Source organism: Danio rerio, chromosome 20 (genome assembly GCF_049306965.1).
Source record: "Danio rerio strain Tuebingen ecotype United States chromosome 20, GRCz12tu, whole genome shotgun sequence".
Taxonomy (NCBI): domain Eukaryota; kingdom Metazoa; phylum Chordata; class Actinopteri; order Cypriniformes; family Danionidae; genus Danio; species Danio rerio.
Window position 1 is genome coordinate 38,320,900 of NC_133195.1, and position 24,578 is coordinate 38,345,477.

Genomic DNA, 24,578 nt, shown 5'->3' on the forward strand with positions numbered 1-24,578 from the left:
CATCTTCATTTTGAAGAATCCCCCCTTTCCACTACTCTTCCTCCTTTCCTATGGGTGGCACGGTGGCCCAGTGGTTAGCACTGTTGCCTCACAGCAAGAACGTCACTGGTTCTAGTCCTTACCAAGCCAGCCGACGTTTCTGTGCGGAGCTTACACATTCTTCCCATGCTCATGTGGGTTCCCAGTTTTTCTCACACTGTCCAAAAATATGAAACTTAAGTTAATTGACTAATCCAAATCGGCACCATAGACATGCACCTAGTAAGTAGTTTTCTCTGAAGAGCAATCACTATTTGTTCATTAGCTACTACAGCAGGGGAGTTCTTCAGATCTACCTGAGCTCAAACTCCCCTCTCGCCTTGCAAATGGGAGGGAGCCCCGGGCTCAAGGATCTTTTGAGCTCAAGGCTCTCCCAGGACAAGATGCCAAACAAGCTTTATAATCAATCATCAGTGTGAACTCTTGACATTTTTTAAATGACTTTTGTTACTTAACTTGTGTTTACTGGTATCCTTGTTTTTGTCCTTTTTTTGTTTGTATGTTCATCTTGTTTTTGTTTTGTTTGTTTTAAAAAATTATTTAATTTTAAAAACAATAAACAATGAATTAAACAAAAAAATGTGTCATTGAGCCCAGTTCACTTGAATGATGTTCCTTTGCTCCAAGCACAATTTTCTTTTTGGTGACAAAGTACAGAAATCATATTTGGACAAGTTATACTGTTTGCTTTTTATAAAGCTTTTAATATTAGTGTGTTATTTCACGTCACTATTTGGACGAGTGCGAGCAGGACATTTTTCTTTTGTTTTTTGTAAATTAGCTATCCTGATGTGGTCTAGCAATAAAAAAACCAAACATACAGCATTAAATTTAATCATCCAGCTAATTAATGCAGGATTTTGTTTTTGTTCATGCAACTGTGCCCTCAGGTTGTAAGGTACTATTTTAGCAAAGCTGATTTGAAACACAATCATGTGCAAAAAGAGTTGCACAAATAAATAATAAAGTAAATGTGCAATATTAAAACAAACATTGCACAAAGGAAGTGCACTCCACACTTGCCTGTACTCCATAGACTGGGTCCTCAGTGAGGTAAGCATCTGGCTTATAGGTCTCCTTGCAGTTGCTCGTGTCAACATCGCAGAGCAAATCCCTGATGCCATTGTTTTCCCCGCAGACCTCCAGAGCTGACACAGAAACTGAGATGTTCGCCCATGTCTTGTCTTTCTTCCTGTTAATAAGCTTGAAAAGCCACGAGATTGCGCACGGAATGACTCCAAGGCTTTGAGTGCAAGCATCGTGGCCGATCATTGTGTAAGACATTCCTGTGAACCAACAGAAAGAAAGCGAGAATGCCATTTTTCATAATAGATAGTCATTAGAAAAGCCTCCCATTGGGGTTGTGCCAAATAAATCACCATTCAGAATGACAAAAAAGCCACAGCCTGAAATATGCTCAAATTCGTGGCCAACAACTTTACAAACTGGGGTGTAAAATGCGTTGTGGCAATGTCATGACCAATTAAATGTAAAGCACTTTACTGGCAGCCAAGCATGGGCCGGTTTAAAAGATTTATGATGTCTGGCTGGGAGCCAAGGGCCAACATGGTGGCCGGGTAATTCAATCTAGCTAATAGAGAATGATGTCATACCTCAAATGCCATGTAGAGGTTCTTGTCAGGATTTTGGGCGGATAACAATTAATAATCTTAAAGGTAAATGACCTGTGATGACCCAATGTGTAGTCTCTACGCCGTCCATTAAAGGGACAACATTTCATGCACATTCATTAAGAAGCCCTACAAGTCACACAAGATGGCACAAACATATGTAAACCTAAACCTTTTTGTGTCAACACCATGAGTAAATGTCAGTTTTGAGATAAAGATCCAGATTATACTTATAAAAACTACTGTCAGGATTTACTAAAGACACATAGTGAAACAATTAAAAGCCGTGTTGCCAGATATAGCTGATTTTTTTCCCAGCCCAAAAGCTGTCCAATACTCGCCCAAACTCACAAAAACACACTCAAAAGATAAGATCAATATTTTATTTTGATTCATTTAGATAACCTAGTTACTTTAACTGGCATATTTTTTTACCATACAGCAATCAACACCTGCAGTCACAGAACAACGACATAACCAGATCACATGAAAACAGTAAAACACTGCCCCCACTAATGTTGTGTAAATTACACTATGTTTTACTTTTATCTATGTTTTACTTTCGAAATGGGATATAAATTCATACCATTTGGTGTTTTAAATTCTATTGAACATAATTCTTGTGTTCTCAGACAATGCTTCTATGTTTGTTCTTGCCGTCAATTGTGGAAAAAAATGATTGATAAAAGTGTCATGATAAACAAGTGTCATGAGTTTAACTGCAGGCACATGCACACAAAGGGGAATCAGATTTGTCCAAGAAGTCAGATTTTAATACAACTTTCTTTCACCTCCTCTTGTGGGTGGGCCCACATGTGTGTGCTATGCGCTGGTCACTACTATCTGAATGGAGTAGGAGCACACAGTTATGTTTTGTTAAATAAGTTGCAAATACAATTTACATTTCAAAACCAACCACATTTTGTCAACCCGCCTTTGCCATTTCTTACCACCACAATCAAATTCAAAACTGCCCAATCTGGCAACACTGCCCATGGATAGTTATTCTTGCAGCTGACCTTATTAAATATGCATTTGTGGGAGTTTCCCTTTCAGACGCAATATTTATGGGAGGAGAATATTTAAATTTAAAGCATGTACAGTAAAGTGATTTAGTATGGCTCACAGCTGTCAGTTTACTGGTATTTGTGCCATTATCAAATGCCCTCAAAAAGCATGTATTAAGCCTGTGTTGTTTCATCATAGGCTTTTTGCATTTCCTTATTTTTGCATATTGCAAATTTGCACATTTGCATATTGCACGTTGTCTTACTTGCAAAACTTTCCACTTATATTGGGGCGTTTATGTAATTGCAAGCTTTCATGCTAATTTGCCTTTACTGTGTAATCTGGCCCATAAAATCATGCTGCAAAATATCATATAGTGTTATTCAGATGTAGAATTGAGATTGTGAGACTAATAAATATATATTATTATATAATCAATTATATATATATATATATATATATATATATATATATATATATATATATATATATATATATATATATATATATATATATATTATACATATATAAATACTAGTGCTATGCAAAGATTAATCACAATTAATCGCATCCAAAATAAAAGTTTGTGTTGACATAATATTCAATATGTGTGTGTATCGTGTATATTTACTATGTATGTATAAATACACACATGCATGCATATATGATTATAAAAATGTTTTTTTTATATAAAATATATACTGTATATGTGTATGATACAAATTATATATAAATTAAAATATCTATGTTACTAAATACAATAAATATAATAAATATTTATAATTCAAACACACAGATATTATGTCAATTTTTATTTTGGATGTGATTAATTGCAATTAATCTTTGCTCAGCACTAATAAAAATACAATGGGAAGATATTAATTAGCATTTAAAAGTAGTTTTTTTATCACAAAATGAAAAACACATATGAAATGATTAAATAAAGCTAATTATGACTTTTTTTAATCTCATAATTCTTACTTTTTCCTTATGTGAGTTTATGTCTCACAATTGAGATTTTTCCTCTGAGATCTGCAAACTAATTTACAAGTTAACATTGCGGAAAAAGTCAGAAATGCAAAAAATATAGCCCAAATTTAAAGAATTTCTTTGGTTTTGTAAAAATAAATATATTTAGTTATTTTTTTAATTTTTGAAATCCTGTCAGTTTTATAGGTTTAAACAGGTTTTAATATCACTCACTTACCCACATTGTTTTGTCCAAAGCTAAGTATGCAACCATCCGCTCCTGCCAGCACACACTGAAGCACCTCACACAAGCTGTTCTCACAAACCTCAGCCTGAAAAAAAAACAAATAAATAAATATGATGCTTTATGCTTTATGTTTCATAATTTCACACCATTCACATCTTATATTCTGAATACTCACAAAAACTATCCTGCAATGTGGAATTATTTAGCCAAATGTGCATCTAATACTGAGTGAAATGAATTTTATTGATTGTACTGGATGAGAATATCCAGATATTGAATATCCGCACTCAAGTGACCAGATCCCTGCATGCTCTTATGACTCAGATGGGCTCCAGACATGATCAGTTTTCAGTCATCAGACAGAAATAACACAGCAGTGGGCCTGACCTGAGCTGACTCTTGGCCAAACACAGCATCAAAACTGAAGGTCTTGAAGGAAAGTGAAGCAGCAGAAGTCTGTCTCTGAGGCACATTTAGCACCGTCATCTGCCTCTTCTGGGGGTCCAGTTTGAAAGAGTATGATTGGGATGGATCTGATACAGGCGCTGAACAGACTCGCAGCATCACTTTCACCTGCAATTGGGGAAAAGACAAACATGTCTGGGTATTACATATAAATGTGGATTTTCTTTACATTTACATTAAAACCTTCAACTATATAAGATCTCCATGTGTATGTTCACCAAATATCTTTTACAAATGTCACCAAATGTTTTTTTTCTCTGGTGTTTATTTGATAAATTATTTAGTGTGAACCATCTTATCTACCAAAAGTCCTTACAAGCAAAGAAAAACAAGTAAATTTTGATTTTGTGGGGACAATTTTTGGACCCCTTAAGAAAAAAGGCTTTTAAATCCCATTAAATGCTGTATTTTTGGGTTTGGGTAGGGGAGAGAATATACAGATTGTACAGTATAGAATATAATATAAAAGTCATTACGTCAATGGAAAGTCCCCATAAACATAGCTTTAAAAGTGTGTGTGTGTGTGTGGTTGTGTGTGTGTGTGTGTGTAATGTTGTTAAATTAAAAGACTATTTGAAGGTTTAGCTATTGGTTCAGTATGTATAAATGCTTATTTCTTTTTTTATTATATAAACGTTTGATAATTGTGCTTTTAGTCCATCTGATTAGTCCTGAACAGTTTCAGCTGTGTGTGTTTGCAATCAAGGGGAATCGGGGCCAGGTGTGTGAATGAAGTGCATGATCGGATCTGTAGTTCATGGCAGATTTGTAGTTCTCCAGCAATCTGCAAATGCTAGATCGCTGGTGATGGTGACAGGTACTTTATTTGTTATTTTACGAAAAAAAAAAAAAAAAGTTCTAAACAACTATTTAATTCGAAATTTGGAAGAAATGTGATCAGTAATTTACAGAACAAATGACATTTTCCTCAAAAATAATATATATATATATATATATATATATATATATATATATATATATATATATATATATATATATATATATATATATATATATATATATATATATGACCAATATATATATATAACATATAACTAATGGCCATTATATTTAAATAGATATAACATAAAATATATCTTATTTAAAAGAATTATAATATATATTAATCTTTATTTCTATGTTGTTCATCTATTGAAGTGGATTTTATACTCTTTAAAGTGTGAAGTTAATATATATATTCAAATTGTATGTATATAATCTGCTTGTAGACTTGCATACCATTAGAAGAATTACCATATCACAAGAACTGGATAAGTTATATAGTTACCAGGTTTGGGTCAGGGGTTAACCTAGGTGGAAATTGAGGTCAGGGGTTAACCTAGGTGGAATTTGTGTGATAAATGTAGAACTAAGACAAAAACAGATGACAGAGGTGGAATTTGGAGTCAAGGGTTAAACTAGGAGGGATCTTGTGTGACATATGTACAACAAAGGAAAAAACAGACTATTTAAACGGGCCAGAACCTGAGTGAGACAGAATTTTTCAGACAGAGATGCTACTGGGGGTCTCCTGAAAGTTCTCCTTTGTTGTCGACAATAAAGTATATTCTTCTGATATTCATAACCTACAGACTGAGTTTGATTTAGTAAGAGAAAAACCAAGAAAACCACTACACTATCTAAAATGTTTGACATTTGAATGTTTCTGATTTATTTTTATTATCAATGTTATAATCATTATTATTATCGTGACTATGCATTTGTCTTTATTACCAGTAATAAATTACAGGATAAGACAGGTGAGGAAACGCTAAACCACTGTGGCCAATATAAAAATCATCTACGCTAATGCAGTGCTGATCATAAAGTCGGTGAACGTTCTATGATTTAATACCATCTACATTGCAGAGTGTCGATATGAACTGAGACATAAATATTCTTATTCCTGTAACTACAACCACAAGGGTTATATTCAAAATGCAAAGCATCTCACTTTTTACAAGCATGACGTCACTGAACACACATGTAAACCGGGTTTAGGTTAATGCTCTGTCTGATGTCTAATGCGTTTGTCTAGTGATATTATCTTCTCCATCCCGACTCTGTCAAATCATATTTACACGAAATGAATTATTTAAGAATCCATTATCTCTGCTGTGTGCAGGGCTGAGTGCGATGGCGAGCAGGTGCTGCCCCGAGAGCGATTGAATGTGAAACTCAAGACTCGTCCCATCAGTGTCGATGCGGAGGGTGAAGTCGGGCTGAGCAGGCAGTTAAAGTGATTTGGCTTCTTCGAGGAGACGGAGGAGGAAGTGTGATGGAATGAGCCGCCATTAGCATCACTTTTAAAGGTTACAGTATGAGCGGCGTCTCTAAAGCCTGAGATCAGATATATCTCAATGACAGGCTGAAGGACATCTAAATCAACTGATCAGAGGTCTGGATTGCAAGTAAGAGACATTTTTGCTCATTCAGAAAACTGGATTTAAGGCAAGACACTGCACAGTACTCCTTTGGTTGATTAATTTAGAATTGAGCAATTCCATAGAAAACTCAACCAAAATAGCAAAAACGTTTTTTTTTTTTTTTTTTTTTTTTTTTTTTGTCTAGGCTTGCATTTTACAGTACTTCAAAAATACTCAAAAATGTCTCTGTCAGTGTTTTCAAACAATTATATTTGATTTACTAAAGTCACACAATAAATACTAGTACTTATTTATTATATACCAGTACTTATTCATTAGGTACTAATATCTATTTAATATTTACTAGTTCTTATAAATCCTTTGATGCACAAGCTATAAAATAGATATAGAAAAAATAAGCTTAGACTGGTCACTTTAGACCCATGTAGTGCATCAAAGGGTTAAATACATACTGGAACCAATTTATTAGATACTAGTATTTTTTTATTAGACACTAGTGTTTTTTATAACTGCTACTAGTAACAATTCTTATTTTACCCGTCAGTTCTGCATTTTACTTGTCTTATGTTATGACTAGTCCAAATGGAAGAGTAGAGTTTAATTAAACATTTAACATTTCAAACAAGTACTAGTATTAAATAAATGTGTACTAGTAAATTGAATAAGTAATAGTATCTATTGAATAAGTACTAGTATGTAATTAATAAGCACTATATATATATATTAACTAGATAATAGTATTTAATGAATAAGTACTAGTAATGAATAAGTATTAGTATTCATAAGTACTAGTATCTATTAATTAGGTACTAGTATGTAAAAAATATGTACTAGAATCTAATGATTCACTAATAGTACATACGATTTCCTAGGCCCAGCTAGAATACATACCATACTAGTCAAAACTGAATAGTTGATATCTCAATGACATATCCCATAAAAATCAATGAAACAATTTAAATGTATTACTAGTAACAACAGAATAGGTACTAGTCACTATTAAAATAAGTACTATCTATAGTATCTAATAAATAAGAGCTGGTATATATTTAATAAGAATTTGTATCTAATGAGTAAGTACTTGTATCTAATGCATACTAGTATTTGTTTAATAGGTACTAGTATTTAATGAATGAGAACTAGTCACCGCCACCGTCATATCCAGCATATGTTTTAGGCAGCGGATGCCCTTCCAGCTGCAACCCATCACAGGGAAACATTCTTGCACTCTCATTCACACACATACACTATGGACAATTTTAGCTTACCCAATTTACCTGTACCGCATGTCTTTGGACTTGTAGGGGAAACCGGAGCATCCAGAAGAAACCCACGTGAACACGGAGAACATGCAAACTCCACACAGAAATGCCAACTGACCTAGCCGAGGCTTGAACTAGAGACCTTCTTGCTGTAAGGCGACAGCACTACCAACTGCGCCACTACATTGCCCATGAGTACTAGTATCTAATAAAAAGAACTGGTGTCTAATGAGTAAGCACTAGTATCTGAAGAATAGGCACTAATGAATAACCAATGTATTTAAAGAATAGGCACTAATGAATACTATAGATACTAGTGCTTATTCTTTAGATACTAGTGCTTATTCAATATAATGAAAAAACACTAGTATCTAATGAATAAGCACTAGTATCTAATGAATAAGCACTAGTGTCTAATGAATAAGCATTAGTATCTAATGAATAGTACTTAATGGAAAAGATACTAGTATCTAAAAAATAAACACTAGTAACATAAAAATAGATACTAGTACAGGTTATAGATTAAATGTCAAAACGGCATGCCATAGTCACATCCATAATGAAGCTTTTTCCTCATAAATGTAGAACAAAATAAAATCAATGATTGTTGTTTCATAGTGAGCCAAATCCTTTTGATTAGCATTATTATTTGGGTTGTGCAGTTTAATTCACAGAATCTCTACAAAGTACATGTATGTTGTGTACTGCAAACCTGCGTACCTTTTTGGTCACATCTATAAGGCATCCTTATTTTCCTCATTTAAAATGTAATATACGCCTACAGATTGATATTTTTATGAGCCCATAACTGTGGTTTGTAGTTTTGGAAAATATGAAGAGATGTTTCAATATAATGTTAAACTATCCTCTATTTTTGTTTAAGTTTTACTGCAAATATCAAATCCGTAACACTGGAATTGCTCAATTACAAACTTTTTTTTTTATTACAAGTTTTCCTCAATGTTTAAATGTGCAAATGAGGCAGTGTATAATTAAATACATGATTAACAATTTCGTGTCAAATCTACAGTAACTTACTATAAATCAATTACAGCAAAAATACTGTATTTACATTTACAGCACCATTTACCTTGCTGTATGTGTATTTACAGTATTGCTTATCTATTATTATCATCATAGTGCAACTAAAATACAGTAACATACTGCATAACTGTACTACGGTAAAACACAGTTCTTATAACAGTTAAATACTGTGTGATTTACCAGAGTATGGATTCATTTGCATGTATTTTTAGCACGTCTTTTTTTTACACAGAGTCAAACACATTACATTTAGGGTATTTTGGGAATCTCAGAATGTACAACAAATAGGTTTTTCCCCCCACATAACATATTCTTCTACCAAACCTACAGAATATAGATGAATCAAATTGTAAAGTTTGGTTTAGTGCTATTAAATATGAATTTTAAGACAGTGAAGGAACACGTTACTCATTTTGAGAAAATGGACTATTTGAAATCTACAGAGACTAAAAGAAACACATAAAAGAGTTGATGTTTTTGATGTTTTCTTTACATTAGACTAAAAGAGGAAAAGCCATCCCAAAATGTCAACAGGTGAATAAAAGTGTTGGGCCTGTAGCACCTTGCCTTAAAATGATGCACACTCTCTTGAGATGAAGAAATTAATAGATAAATAAATTAATTAATTATTAATAGCTGTTTAATTTTACATGAAGCTCATTGGGGCCACCATGTTGACATTACGTGACCAGCCAAATAGTATTTGCTTTGTCTTGGTGACCCCATTATTGTACATATGGACACACAGAATAAAATATTAATGGTTGTATATGAAGAGCACTTCATTTGAAGAGGAATTTTGCTTTACCATAAAAGATGTATGCTGACACTGAGGAAATAAGTAAAAAAAAAGTATAGCATTTCAAAGATTTGAATTCAGATATCAATCAATAAGTAATTCATTATTTTATTAGGTATAGCTGCATTAAAGGGATGAAAAGTGACTGAAAAAAGGTCAGAAACTAACTTAAATTTATGATTTCTGTTAATAACTGAGGAGCAAAGTGAGTAAGTACCATATATAGAAATACATTTGAGAATTATTTGATTGTGGGTATCTGGTCTAATCATGATTATGTACGTTAATCACAATAATTGTGTAGTATAAATAGGAAACTGAAAGAAAAAAATAAAAATACTGGTGTAAAACATATAAAGACAGATATATATCTGTCTTATTTCTGTATATATTATATTATATTATATTATATTATATTATATTATATTATATTATATTATATTATATTATATTTTATTATATTATATTTTATTATATTATATTATATTATATATAATAATATATATTATTATATTTACAGCATTAAACAAAATCATACTGGCCAATTTAACTACAAAAAGTAAGTGAAATATAATAATGAAACAAACATATTTTTGAAATGAGTAAAAAAAAAAAGCTAATGCCACACATAACACGGTGCTTAATAGTTGTTTGATCACCCATACATTGTTTGATGTTTCATTACTACTTTACATTAAATAACAACCACAATTCAGAGTGTTCAGCCATACCTTTCCCATCCCAGAAGTTTCCTTGCCTTTCCCAGCGGTTTGAAAGATGCTGGCCGGTGCTGGAGGAGGAGATTTCTGCAGGACACCACTAAAGTTTGTCAGATGTGGAGAAGCGCCGCTTTCTGAGAACGACCTTCCTCTCCTGACCATCCCATTCAACTTTTGTGCAGCCCTGAGAACGTTCAATAATTTAGTTTAGCTTAAACCATGATCCTTCTAGTTGATTTTTAGTTAGATTTTTTTAGAAGCGCTTACTTGACAAAGAAGGACAAGGCGGCGGAGGTTCCAGCGGGGAGCAGAGAAGACATGCTGGATGAACGGGACGGCCGTGACGGGCTGTAGTTGCACAGAGCTGTAGAGGTCATGTTCTCCTTCTCACACACCTTTCCTGAATGCGAGGGACTCTGGGAAGACTGAGAGAGGTTTATCGTCATTGAGACTGTGGATTAGTAATTACAAAAAAATTAAATATGCTGAAACTTTATACATATTCAGGTTATCCACAAAAAAATACAAACCAGGCTCATTCTGAAAACATACCCCTATATACATTTCTGGAGAGCGCCAAATACATCCCAGCAGGTACATTTTTTGCAGTTTTTGTCCACCAGAGGCCGATATGTACGCTTATTGAGATCTCAAATTTCTCTCACAAGTGCCATTCGTGCCTGCTGTTCTCACATAAATCCTCCAGAGGCTGCTATCGACTGTTTGACTGACTGAATGACTGACTGATCGACTGACCCAGTCAATCGTGTTTTGAAAAGCACAGATTTACTCGTACCCCAACTTCCCTAAACCCAACCAACAAATGTAAAAAGGATTCCAGAAAAATAAGATTTTACCACATTTTCATCCTGTTATTTACTCATTTATTTTATTTTTAGGATTTTGTTTTAGTCTTACGTGTTTCTGGAACCGTTCTTCACCAGACTCAAACCCTGACGTCATGGTCATCTCCTCTCTGCGTCTCAAGTCCACCGACATACATGGTGAGCTAACTGGACGAGCTGGTAACAGTGGGAAAGCCATCCATATGGAGGTAGGTGGTCAGCTGGTAAGCGCGAAAAGGAACATCATCATACCGCCCTGTATTGTTCATTTTAAAAATGAAATGCAGCCATACATACTTCTGCCTACATAATTTGCAATCTCCAAAAACATATATAGGGCTACGCTTTCAGAAAGAGCCTGTGTTGCAAAAATAACATATTTAAAATGACCTGAAACAACACAATTTTAGAGTTGTTTGGGAAAATCATATGTTTTTATGCTTAATCCTCTCAACTTTGTAAAAATTAGCGAGTTAACTTAATTCCTTCATGTTGTCACAATACAAATCAATTGTGTGGAACCCAGCATTTTTTACAAAGCATGAACTAATTTTAAAAGCTTAGGGTGTACTCACACTATGTACAGTTGCCTTGAACTGGGCCAAAGCACGCTTGTACCCCCTCCCATCTCCCCCGACGGGCCCGAACTCACATTACATTCGGGCCTGGGCACACTTACGTCATCGATGCTGCGCTGTTCAGTAAGCGCTCTCATTCAGCACAGTGGAGATTTCTCTAGTCATATCATTTAAGTTGTTTGATACGCAGTGACACGCAGTCAAATATTTAGCAGAACAGATCGCCCACTTTTGACGCTCATAAACAATCATAAAGTCCTAGTTCTGCAGGAATTTGGAAGTTTGGTGAAGGTGCAGCTGTCGTGCAGTGAGGGGTTTGCGTCTTAGATAAAATACGACAGTTTGCGTTCACTGAACAGTAGGAATGATTAATTAATCCATGTGAAACAGTCCCTTAAAAGTCACGCTTCGCTTCCAGTTTAGGGGTTTGGCGCGTTTTGCACTCACACACAAGCGTACCGCCCTAAAGCTCAAGTGAACCCCGCTCAGGCACACCTCTTCCAACCGGGCCAGGGCCGGCCAAGTGAACCGTGTCGGAGTCCGATTCAGAGTACTCACACTTCTCAAACGATCTGGGAAACGGGCCTGGGCACCATTCGGATAGCATAGTGTGAGTAGGTACATACTTGCTCACATTACAGTATCAGTTAAAGGAATAGTTCACCGTTTACTTTCATTCAAGTATTTAATTTATAGTAAAATTATTGTTTCGATTGAAATTTTCACTACATATAAGAAGCAAATCTTCAACTTGGATAACATATTTGTACATTTTCTTTTCATTTTTTTGGCTGAATCACTCCATTAGCAGTACTCATTAGTGTTTTCTGTCCTAACTGAATGTCTTTCTGATGTAAACATGACGTCTGGGTGAACTCTACACCATGAACCTGACTATGTGTAATGCACTGCAGTCGGTCAGACACTATTATTAGGGAATGTCACTACAAGCTGAGTCAGATGTGCAGATGAAGTCATGAAGCTCTTTATAAGTGTCTCAGCAAACAGGCAGTGAGTGCCTAAGGGCCTGCAAGTCATACTTTAGTCCAAAGCCTAACCTCTTCAGACTGCTTTTTTCTGCCTCTGCTCGAGTAAACCATGGCTTGCCTGCAGTCATCCTCATATCCAGAGAGTCTGCCGTTATGTCTCATCAATGCTTTAGTCCAACCATGCGAAATAGGAGCCCCTTCTTTGCCCCCCTCTATTGGCAGACTGTAACGCCAATTAGCGCTGGGATCAACCCTCGGGCAAAGCCAGCAATATTGGCTCCACTGTTATTCTTTTCTCCATCTCTTCTTCCTTTCTTTCTCACTTGTCTGTCCTCCAGAAAGAATCGGAGATTTAATTATGTGCACATCTGATTTCCGCTGTTACGCTTTCGCTTTCTAAAAAAGCATGCCTATCAGTGGTCTGCTCACTATTTCAGGGAAATGTATCCCTTCTGCTTTTATTTATGATTATTTAAGTTTTACTACAAAGACTTAGTTTAGCCACTAATGAAAAATTCACTGTTAATTTACTCTCTCTCTCTCTCTCTCTCTCTCTCTCTCTCTCTCTCTCACTCTCTCTCTCTCTCTCAGGCCAAAATTTGCCTTTTTTTCCTCCAGCAAGGCATTAAGGGCTTAGTTCACCCAAAAATGAAAAGCCTGTTATTAATTATTCACCCGAATGTTGTTCTAATCCCGAGATCTTTATTCGTCTTTGGTATACAAATTAAGATATTTTAGATGAAACCTGAGAGCTCTTTCATCCTCCTAGACAGCAATGGTCCCGAAACGTTTAGAAAAGGAACCAAAAATATTCCATGTGACTTCAGGGGTTCAAATGTAATCATACACACTCAAAAATAAAGGTACTGTACAGGTGAACATCAGTACCTTAAGTGTACACATTTGTACGTTTAACCATGAGGTTCACATTTGTACTTTTTAAGTATTAATATGTACCTTTAAGGACCTGTCAGGAACAAAAATAATAATTAATAATAATTCCTTACATTTATAAAGAGCTTTTTCTGGACATCTTTACACATTTTTGGGGTATCTATCTATCTATCTATCTATCTATCTATCTATCTATCTATCTATCTATCTATCTATCTATCTATCTATCTATCTATCTATCTATCTATCTATCTATCTATCTCTATCTATCTATCTATCTATCTATCTATCTATCTATCTATCTATCTATCTATCTATCTATCTATCTATCCCTGTCCATCCATCCCTGTCCGTCTGTATCTATCCATCCGTCCCTGTCACTATCTATCTATCTATCTATCTATCTATCTATCTATCTATCTATCTATCTATCTATCTATCTATCTATCTATCTATCTATCTATCTATCTATCTATCTATCTATCTATCTACAGTATCTACAGTATCTACATCTATATATATATATATATATATATATATATATATATATATATATATATATATATATATATATATTTGACTGATTTCCTTTTTTTTTTAAATGGCTTAACTTGAAGTGCTGAAACAAAAATTTGCATTTTATATATATATATATATATATATATATATATATATATATATATATATATATATATATATATATATATATATATATATATATATATATATATATATAATACTTTATAATATGTTGCAACGTCCAACAATAGATCTAACTTAGAAATTTCACATTTAAAACTTTTCTTATAATTAATCATTGTGTTGTTTAAAATGATTTAATTGGTGTTGCAGTATCATACACTTTAACACAGAATTATATATGACACCTTATACATACTTTCCAACAACTCATATTCCAACAGCTTTCATTTAATCCATTATTTTTTGCTGAATATTATTAAAAACAAACATAATAATGTATTATCATGTATACAACATACAGTAAATATAAATATTTTCTCCAGTAAATATTATAATAAATAATAACAAGTCTAGTATATCCAGATGCATCAGAATACTGTAGCTACTAGTTAACAATATTTATATATTATACTATATACTGTACTACACCTGTCTTATCTGCCTCTGAGCTAACTTACCTGAACTGTCACTATCAAATGTCCAGTCTGCATCATTCTCATAGTCACTAAAACCCATCTCCTCCTTACTTTCATCTACAGGAAGGCCAAGTTCTGTCATTTTCTTCTTTCGCTTACCATAGAACATGGTGGTGCTCACTAATACACTGTTTGCTGTATTCATATTCAAAAGTAGTATTGCGATTAAAACTAGATTTTATCCATAATCCAAATGTCATTAACACATGACTAAAAAAACATTTTATTATTAGCATTCATGTTGTTATTGTTACAACTTAAAAGTTCACAGCTGACCTTCCTAGCTAACTAACCCATTGCAATATCGCAACGTTACACTATTAGACAGTGTTGCTATTTGGCAACACAAACATTTGATCGATTTACAAAAAACGAATTTGATAAAAAAAAATTTATTTGTGAATGTCATCATAATTGACTAAATGTGATGTTTTAGATTTTTTGTGGATCTGACATAATTTGATCTTTTGTTTTTATTGATGTTTACATTTGCATTTAGCAACTACTCACAATAATTGCCAGTCTGTCAGAAATCGCTCTACAGAAAAACACAGCACGTCATGTGACTTAACCAAAGCACATCATTGGCTATACTAAGGTCTTCTCTTTCCAAAAAAAAAAAATAATGTTGGTCTAAAAAAACAGTGGCAGGGAAATTAACATAAGTATCATGTTGCCGTATGGTTGTACCATGCAGTAGAGGGTTAAATATACAAAACTGGATACACATTTGTGTCTTTATGTTAAGGTATAATTAAATTGTACTGCCCCATGCAGTGACAAGGGTCTGTTCCTTCTTTGGTACAATATTGTACCTTTTTTTCTGACAGTGTATAATACATTTTCTCTGCTTTGAGAAGTAGTTTTGTATTGTTTATAATTGTTATTATTATTTATTTATTATTTTTTTATTATTTTGTGTTACTTTGTGTTTTTCTCTGTTCTTTCTTTTTACACTTTTATTTTTTATTTAATAATTCAACTAAATAAATTGGATGTTTATTTTTTCCCCTTGAAATGTAGAGATAAAAATCCCATGATCAAAACAATTAAATTAAATCAAGGTAATAATGTTGGAAATAGTGTTCTGTTACTTGCATACACTAATTGTTTCCCTTCGTATGCGTGTGAGGATCCATGAGTATCAATTATGTTTTGCCTTTAAATGTTTTTTTTTTTGTCTCTTAAAGTAGCCAATGACTTCCATTTTATAAATCACCAAGGACTAAAACAAGTAAAAATCTTCTTCAATGTCTGACTGAAGAAAAAAAGGAGTCACCAACATTGTGGATGCCCTGAAGGTGAGTAAATTACAGCAAATAAATTTTAGTGTGAACTTTTCCTTTAAGCACTGAGTGAATCCACCATGGATGTTTGTGTAATGAAATGGAGCTGGACTAATGGACCCGAGTGCCGTCATGCCCTCGCTCTGCATCATCTAAAGATCTGCTATAGTGAGTGCTGATGGAGCAGTCTGGAATATTCACTCTCGGCCTCACTTTCATAATGCATTCTCATTTCATCTGTATTTACGAGCGCACTGTATGAATATTTCACTGCTCATTAAATATTACAGCTATATCGATCAAGCTTCTTGTTTTTTCTAACAGGCTTCTCTGTGGTGTGGATTGGATGTGGCTTTCACCATTTACCAGCAGCATTCCTGTATCTGCTTCCTCTGTATTTTATCAAGGTCAGCTTGGGCTGTATATCGTGAGATGACACACATGTGGTGAGCAGACGCAGTTATGTATATTTAATGCATACACTCTTACATTATGCACATGGACGATGCACTGGATATAAAATATGAAGTGGAGAAATGGTTTCTCTCTTTATCACAAGTGTTTGGAAAAGGAATACATTTACTAATATTGAAAAGTTTGGGGACGGTAAGAAAATTGTAAAAAATATTGTAAAAAATTCTTCAACAATTGCACTAAAAGGCCAGATTTATTAAAAAACACAAAATATTGTCAGACGAAATAAATTTATTTGACTTTTAATCTGAATTGTCAGATATATAAAGTGATTTATGTTTTATGCTGCATATCAGTCATATCACACATTAAAGTGAATTTTTTATAAAGCCATGGTGTTCAAATGTTTATCACTAATATTTTTTAAGTACAACAGAACAAACAAAGTCTCAGAATATACACTCTATGAAGGTAAATATAATATGAACTGCCATACATGTGGGTTCAGCTGTTAGAGTTAAAAAAAAGAAATGTAGTGTGTAGTCATCAAAAAGTCCTAAAAGGTAGTTTGCCAGTCAGTTTTTTAGGGTTTCTGGATTTGGATTGGGATGTTTTAGGTCTAAGTATGCGAGAAAGGGTTCCCAGGAAGTAGAGATTTTTCCATTAGAATTGGACCTTATAAATTGGAGCCTTGCCAAATGGATGACGGATGCCATATCAATTAAAAAAAGATTTGAAAAGAAGAAGGTAAAGGGGATTTCCAGTATTTTAGATTAACCAGCTTGGGCACAGTCAAGCGCTGTGTAGTGGAGGAAAATGTTATAGGCCTTGGAGTATAAATCAAAAATGCTTTCCAAAAATTGACTTAAGAGGGGCAAAACCAAAATGCATGAGCTGTGGTGTGCTCTGTAATTTTACACTTATCACACATAGGTGAAAGAGAAGAAAAAATTGTTTAATTTGGTTTTGGTATAGTGTAGGCGATGAATACATTTTGCTATCATGATTTTTGATATTACATATAACTTTGTAAACATTTGTTATTACCATTTATGGAATCTCCCCATACATTTTGATAGCCACTTCGCATGACGTCACACTTATATGTGTATGAAACAATCACATAAGTATATGACATATGGGGAAAGTTCTTAATATAACTTTTGATGCAGATTTTATGATATAACATGTAAGTTTACAAAAATCAGATACAACAGCTAAAGGTGTCTATTGGCACAAAATTTACTTTTTTTTAATTGTTATGTCTTTAAAAACTGCTTGTGTCATTTGAGCATCTGCAAAGCATTGCTCCCCTACTAAAATTATGCATTTTAGAATTTGTTTTATCTATTTCAAAGTCAAAAAAAGACATAAAGACATAACAAAATATCCATAATTAGAATACAGTCAAAACAGTCAATGTAAATATAGCTAATAGTCCATTTTATACAAATATACATACATATGTCAGTGATACAAATCAATCTAAAAAAAAGTTGATTTTATGCTCAAAAAACATTTTGTATAATTATAAATGTTGAAAACCATGCTATATTTTTTCAGGGTTCATTAATGATAAAAATATTCAGAATTCATTTAAAATACTTGAGATTATAGTTTTGAATTTATCCCTGATTAATTAGAGATTTAATAAAGTGTTCAACAACAACAAAAAACACTGAAACATTTAAAAATATATATTTTCTCTGCTGTTTTAAATGCAAAAAATAATGACAAATCTGTGTGTGTTTTTTTACCTGGTGTCATTGTCACAATCACCAACAATCTAGTCCATACAGATCGCTGGAAAACTACAAAAGAACTACAAATCCCATATTACCTGTTCACACACATCAGTTCTTAATCACTGATGATGACACACACACAATCACTGATGATGACACACACACATTGCTGAGTCTTGTTTTACGCCGTGTTGTCTTGCCGTGTTTCGATCCTTGCATTGTTTAACTGGTTTGAACTCTTTTGATTCTCTGCCGCCACTTTTGCCTGTATTCGTACCACGTATTTTGGATTACCTTTATTCTTCTGTTTTGCTCCTCTTTTGACCATTGCCTGTCTGACTACTATTATTATTAAATTACAAATAGCTTGAGATTGCTTTGTATTTTTCACATTAGCTAATTCAACGTGAAGATTTCTCTAAAATAACCTAAACAAAGCCTAATAAATTAGTTGTTTATTGTTACTTGTATGCCACTAAATGCAAAAACTAATATTACAAACAAAACCTTATCATAAAGTGTAACCATGTTATCAAATAAATACACAAAATCCAAGACTTACCTTCTGGGATTCTGGATGAATTCCTTTGCATGAGGACAGGGGCCACAGGGCCTCAAAATGCTGACGGCCCTTAATCCAGCAATGAGGAGCTGCTTCACTGGGCCTCTGATGGGGGTCTGAGACGACAGATCGGTGGCTCCAGGTTCTGGGGAGCGTTTGTGAGCCTGGGTCTGGGGTTGTGGATGGGATGTTGGCAGTAGATGGGGGAGTCCATATGGCTCGGTCCTGGGTAAGGATGGTGCGGATGGCCTCCTGCTTTAGCTGGCTATAGTGAACGGAGCAGACGCTGCATCGGCCCTCCACACTGCCCCAGGACTCCACACTAGCAGGGGCTTTCATGCTCTCATAAAGATGAATGGAGACTTTGGGATCCTGGGGGTAGCATGGAAAGATGTTGTTGATGAGGGTTGACTTGCTTGGAGAAAAAACAACAACTACTAAATGGATATGTATTTGTTTAATTAATTAATAATTGGTAATATGGAACTTAAAGCTTATTTGAATTGTGTCAGGTATTTATAAATGTAAAAATATTTCATAAAATTTTAAAATATGTCAGTAATTGGTAGCACTTTAGGTTTGATATTAGTTCATATTTGATTAACTAAAATAATGATTTTATTATTTTATGTTATTGTTAGTTCATGACAGTTCAGGGATATTAAAAATATTCACATATATACTACTCTCAAATTATACATTTTTCAAAAATATTATTTGTCAAATATGTACTTTTTAAAATATATTTTACTTTATTATAGTAATTATTAAAAATTTACATTTTATGTATTTTTTTACTTTTAATTTAATATTTTATCAAATTCAATTAATAAATAATAACAAACAGGTTTTTTATTAAACTATTTACATTCATTTGTTTGATACTTAAGAATTTGTTTTTATCTTAATAAAATAATTTATAATATATATTTTTTACCTTTTAAAAGCTTTTATTTTTACATGCCAAAATAAGTAAGAGACTATGTTTAGACATAAAGAGTTTTTTTCATGTTATACAGAGCAAACAAAAACAAAACACCCCTTTCCCAGACCACCAGACATAGGAACAATATAAAATATTTCAATATGCTCATGTCACTGGCCCATGAACATTTCCTGCTTGTTGTCAAACTATTTCAGAACTGTAACAAGAGGCAATTTAATCATAACTTATAATATCAAAAGAGCTATCATAATATTATTTATCTATATGTGGCTCTTTTTGGATTCTTAAAGGCTATAGAAATTAAAAATGTAAAACAGGAAATACATTGGGACTATTGTTTTTGTTACAATCCTTAATGAGGTCTATACAATCAAATGCCCATAGAGAAAATAAAAGATGAAAACATGTCATAAAAATAAAATATGACATTAGTTCCATTTTTCTCATATTGTCATGTTGTGTGCGTCCAGTTCCATCACAAGAGCTAAAAAAGGTTGCCAGACCTTATAAAATTTCTCAACAGACCCTTTGATAGCATTATTTTCTTAAGATGAGACATCACTTCTCTTATCCATTGATTATGTGTTGGTGGAGTCTTTCCATTTTAACAATATCATCGTCTTCTAGCCAGAAGAAAACTAAATTAGGCTAACATTTTAATTTTGTCTTATGTTAAGAGGAGTGTTCTCAGGGGCCACCCTGAACACCACAAAAAATGAGGATGGCTCTACTACCACCCTAAATGCCTCGGAGAAGGTCTCAAAAATACTAATCCAGTACATGTAAAGCTTTGGACATGTCCAGAACATGCGCAGCAGAGTAGCAGGAGCCTGCCCGATCGCATATGAGATCAATGTAAGCTTTAATCTTAGAGAGTCTGACTTTTCACCAGTGCAAATTGATAAACAATTTTAAATTGGATGATGGAAAAATTCCGTGTATTATTTTGTGCCAATTTTCATCTGAGATTGATTCATCTAAATCTGTCTGCCATTTATCTTTAAGCTAATCTAATGATACTTTATCTTGCATGTTGAGTAATTCAAATATTTTATTATTTAGACTTATTTTCCATGATTTACATTGTATTTATTAATTTATTATTTATTGTTTTTACATATATGTATATATATATATATATATATATATATATATATATATATATATATATATATATATATATATATATATAATTTATATATATATATATTTTTTTTTTACCATTAGTAAACACTGAAATTAACATATCGTAAACTAGTCGTAACAAATATATCATTATTTAATTTAACTAAAGCAGGATATGTTAACAAATAGAAAATTGTTAACAAATTGAAACTTAAAATTACCCAATTTTTTTACATTTTAAAACCTAGATTTACCATAAATTCCATAATTTCTCAAAAAAGGCTTAAAAAAGTGATCTAGTACCCTATTTCTCCCCACATTCACCAAACACTGAGACAAATGCCACCAGCAGCAAATGCATTTGTGCCTCAGCTGATCGCATTATGGTGTCATTTACTTTATTGTTCTCCTCAGTAGAAACTGAGTTTTCATATTCCGCCCATTACGCTCCATATTCTGTAATCAGGGCTAGCCAAGTGTCACATGAATCACAAACCAACTGCAAAGGCTAATCGATTTAAACTCGTTTCAAGGGAAAGGAAAGGGGAAAAAAGCATGCGCCTCATATGTAATTGAAATATGAGACAGAATCTGTGCTGATGGGGTGGAAATGCAGCTCACTGACTCAACACCACCCTATAAAGTGCATTGCTCTCAAATGCATGCGATTTCTTTCTATTTGAACAAATATACTTACTTTAGTAGAAAGGTTTCCGTCGATTACTTGTTTTAACGCTTCCCCTCTGAAGACGTTGAAATGAGAGATGCACTTTTTGCATAAATGCCCGGTGTCCAAAAACTCTCTTTTCGTCCCAGTGGAGCTGTATTCAGGCTGGTAACCGTTTAAAGTGTCTTTGGGCCATTTTGATCGAAGGAGAGAGTTTGTGAGGGGTGTCGGCAGCGAGCCTGCAAACCCTGTCCATGGTGCTGCATGGGAATCATAGGCTGAAGATCCTGCGCCTTCGGGTGCGGGACGCTCCTTCTGCGCGGCGGGACCCCTCAGCACCGGAGCCGTTTTAACATTGGCCATCTGTGAAATTAGATATAAATGTTAACGAGTTATATTCTTTTAGGGGGTAATTTTATTCTGGCGTATATACACAAGTCATTATGAATCATATTTAGTCATGATGCAAGATAAATGATGTAGAAAAGACCAGTCACACTTACCGTGAAACGCTGACCGCCTGTTGTTTCACAGTATCCCGTTTGATTCCTCATATTCTGAACAAACAGATGCTTAATATATTCATCTGAGTTCGACCTTTACAAGTTTCCATTCGTTGTTTCACGACAAAACAATCCGACTTCACCTGGTTTAAAATGATGAGATGTTCTCCTCACATGAAGTGATTGCCCTTTTTGTTCTTTGAGGACTTGGTGATTTCTTGAGTAGAAGTGAAATTAGATCTCCGTTTACGCAGATGTTAAAAGTCCTTGAATTAAAACCCCTTGCGAGGTGTTCGTTTGATTAGTGTTGTTTTTAAACTCGTTAAGTTTCTTTTAGAAAACTCTGCATGCATAGCTCGTATTGTTAAAAAAAGCTTTTTATATTAGTCCTTCGGTTGTTGTTGCATTATGTCTTCATCTTTTTTGTTCTCCGTTACAGTACCACCCACTTGTCATTGCTCTAAGGAATAGAGATCACGCTGTTGTGGTTACGGTTTAGTGAGATTAATCATGAGATAGCGCCACCCATCGGTTAACATTTACATCTGCAACAGGCTGCGTGTGGTTCACACAAGGCATTGAATGCAAAGTTTGGAGATTAATGCATTTTAGTGAACGAGAAAAGAAATTTAAAATTTAATTTAATGTGACATTTAACTTTTTTGTTGTTGTTGTTGTATACACTGTAAGACCCAATAAGTTAAGGTAACTCAAACCATTTAAGGAAACCGATTGCAACAAACCATTTAAGTAAAAAAAAACTTGTACTGAGTAATAAGTAACCAGAACTTAATCCATTTGAGTAAAAGAAGCTATTTGAGCACAGTAAAGCCCAATAAATGAAGAGAACTGAGTACTGTAAAACCCGATGAGTTAAGTCAACTCAAACCAACTGAGTACTGTAAAACTCAATAAGTTAAGTCAACTCAAATCGTTTGAGGAAACCGATTGCAACAAACTATTTGAGTTAAAAAACTAATCTATGAGTACTGTGAACTTACTCCATTTAAGTTTAATTAATGAGGTATTTAATTAACTCATTATCTTCAACACTGAGTTCAAAATCATTTCAAATGAGTAGAATTAACTTTTTAGTAAATTTTGAGTTAACTACGCTCATTTTGTTTTGATAAAGTTGACTGTTGGGTTTTACAGTGTAAGGGAGAGCAGGAACGAAAGTTACATTCATTTTCATGAAAACCCAATTTTAAAAGATAATGTTTTTATCAGAAATAAATGTTTTGCTGTGGTTACTAACTCACAAGAGTGGTCTATCAAAATCAGGTGTTTTTTTGTATCAAAAACTTCAAAATAATCTCATTTTAAACAAGTTATACCTTGTTGCTTTTGACCCCGTCAGCAGGGATTTTTTTATTTAACATTTCACTTACATCAAATGTTTCAAAAGCAATCCAACAATGCAAAATGTTTAAAATTCAATACAATTTTTAATATTTTTTATTATTATTGGCTATATGCATTAATCTTAGAACATCAGAACACTGCAAACTCTAATGTGGAAGGTAAAAATGATGCATGGCTATTAGCAGTGGACATAAATAACAGTGTTACTTTTGTCCAAAATGGAACTCTTGCCATTTAAAGCTGATTTACAGAAAAACTCAGACATTGCAAACTCAAGGATGTGTTATTGCACTAAATAATCTGTAGATTGATCATTAGTGTGACACATGAAAAGAAAAAAAACAACTTGTAATAAGGAAAAAATAACCACTACAATAATTTACTTTCTGCACTTAAAAACTGAAATTTGGAGCAAAACATTTTTTCAGCAATTAAAAGTAAAGGTAGGCCTACTCACTCTCAGGTCATACAAGATTTAAGCTTTTTTTTTTTTTTCTTTAATTGAACTTTTTAAACCATCATTTTTTGGTATGCCATGCATAAAATATATGTGTGCATGATGCCGATCCTTTTGAACACAAAACAAACAAACAAACCAAAAAGCCAAAACTGTGAGAGATCTGATAAACCACTTTTGATTGCGGATCAATAAATAATCATGAAATAATAGTTGAATTGTACATTTTTTCAACCCAGCAACACGGTTGCTCAATGGTAAGCACTGTCGCCTCACAGCAAGAAGGTTGCTGGTTCAAGTCCCGGCTTGGTCAGTTGGCATTGCTGTGTGGAGTTTAAAATATACTATAAAATATACTATAAAATATATATTTTTCCATATCAGGACAAATGATATCTGATTGAAAAATGAAAAAATATCTGATTCTTGGCAGGTTTTTAAATTTTGAAAAATA

The 24,578-nt window shown here is 33.5% G+C and overlaps 1 protein-coding gene and 1 long non-coding RNA gene across 8 annotated transcripts in view; one reads left to right on the forward strand and one right to left on the reverse strand.

Annotated features, from left to right (window-relative positions):
- The window catches only part of LOC137488670 (uncharacterized), a 28,584-nt gene extending 11,798 nt beyond the window's left edge, over positions 1-16,786 (forward strand). The window contains exons 5-9 of one of the 5 annotated variants that reach the window (XR_012395958.1): positions 6,485-6,770; positions 11,470-11,624; positions 16,245-16,355; positions 16,447-16,508; positions 16,665-16,786. This is a non-coding gene — a long non-coding RNA (uncharacterized lncRNA). Of the gene's footprint in view, positions 1-6,484; positions 6,771-8,050; positions 9,015-11,469; positions 11,625-16,244; positions 16,356-16,446; positions 16,509-16,664 lie in introns of those variants that run through there. The other 4 variants (XR_012395955.1, XR_012395957.1, XR_012395953.1 and 1 more) reach the window with 4 other exon arrangements.
- The window catches only part of kif26bb (kinesin family member 26Bb), a 32,413-nt gene extending 9,668 nt beyond the window's left edge, over positions 1-22,745 (reverse strand). For 2 of the 3 annotated variants that reach the window (XM_073933526.1, XM_002665745.7), the window contains exons 1-8: positions 22,303-22,745; positions 21,830-22,162; positions 19,062-19,433; positions 10,838-10,995; positions 10,583-10,754; positions 4,282-4,467; positions 3,886-3,979; positions 1,063-1,325 (exon numbers count right to left, since the gene is read on the reverse strand). In XM_073933526.1, coding sequence (XP_073789627.1) covers positions 1,063-1,325; positions 3,886-3,979; positions 4,282-4,467; positions 10,583-10,754; positions 10,838-10,995; positions 19,062-19,433; positions 21,830-22,162; positions 22,303-22,353 — 1,629 coding nt within the window. In that variant the 5' untranslated portion in view covers positions 22,354-22,745. Of the gene's footprint in view, positions 1-1,062; positions 1,326-3,885; positions 3,980-4,069; positions 4,170-4,281; positions 4,468-10,582; positions 10,755-10,837; positions 10,996-19,061; positions 19,434-21,829; positions 22,163-22,302 lie in introns of those variants that run through there. The other variant, XM_073933525.1, reaches the window with a different exon arrangement.
- Between the last annotated feature and the right edge of the window lie 1,833 nt (positions 22,746-24,578).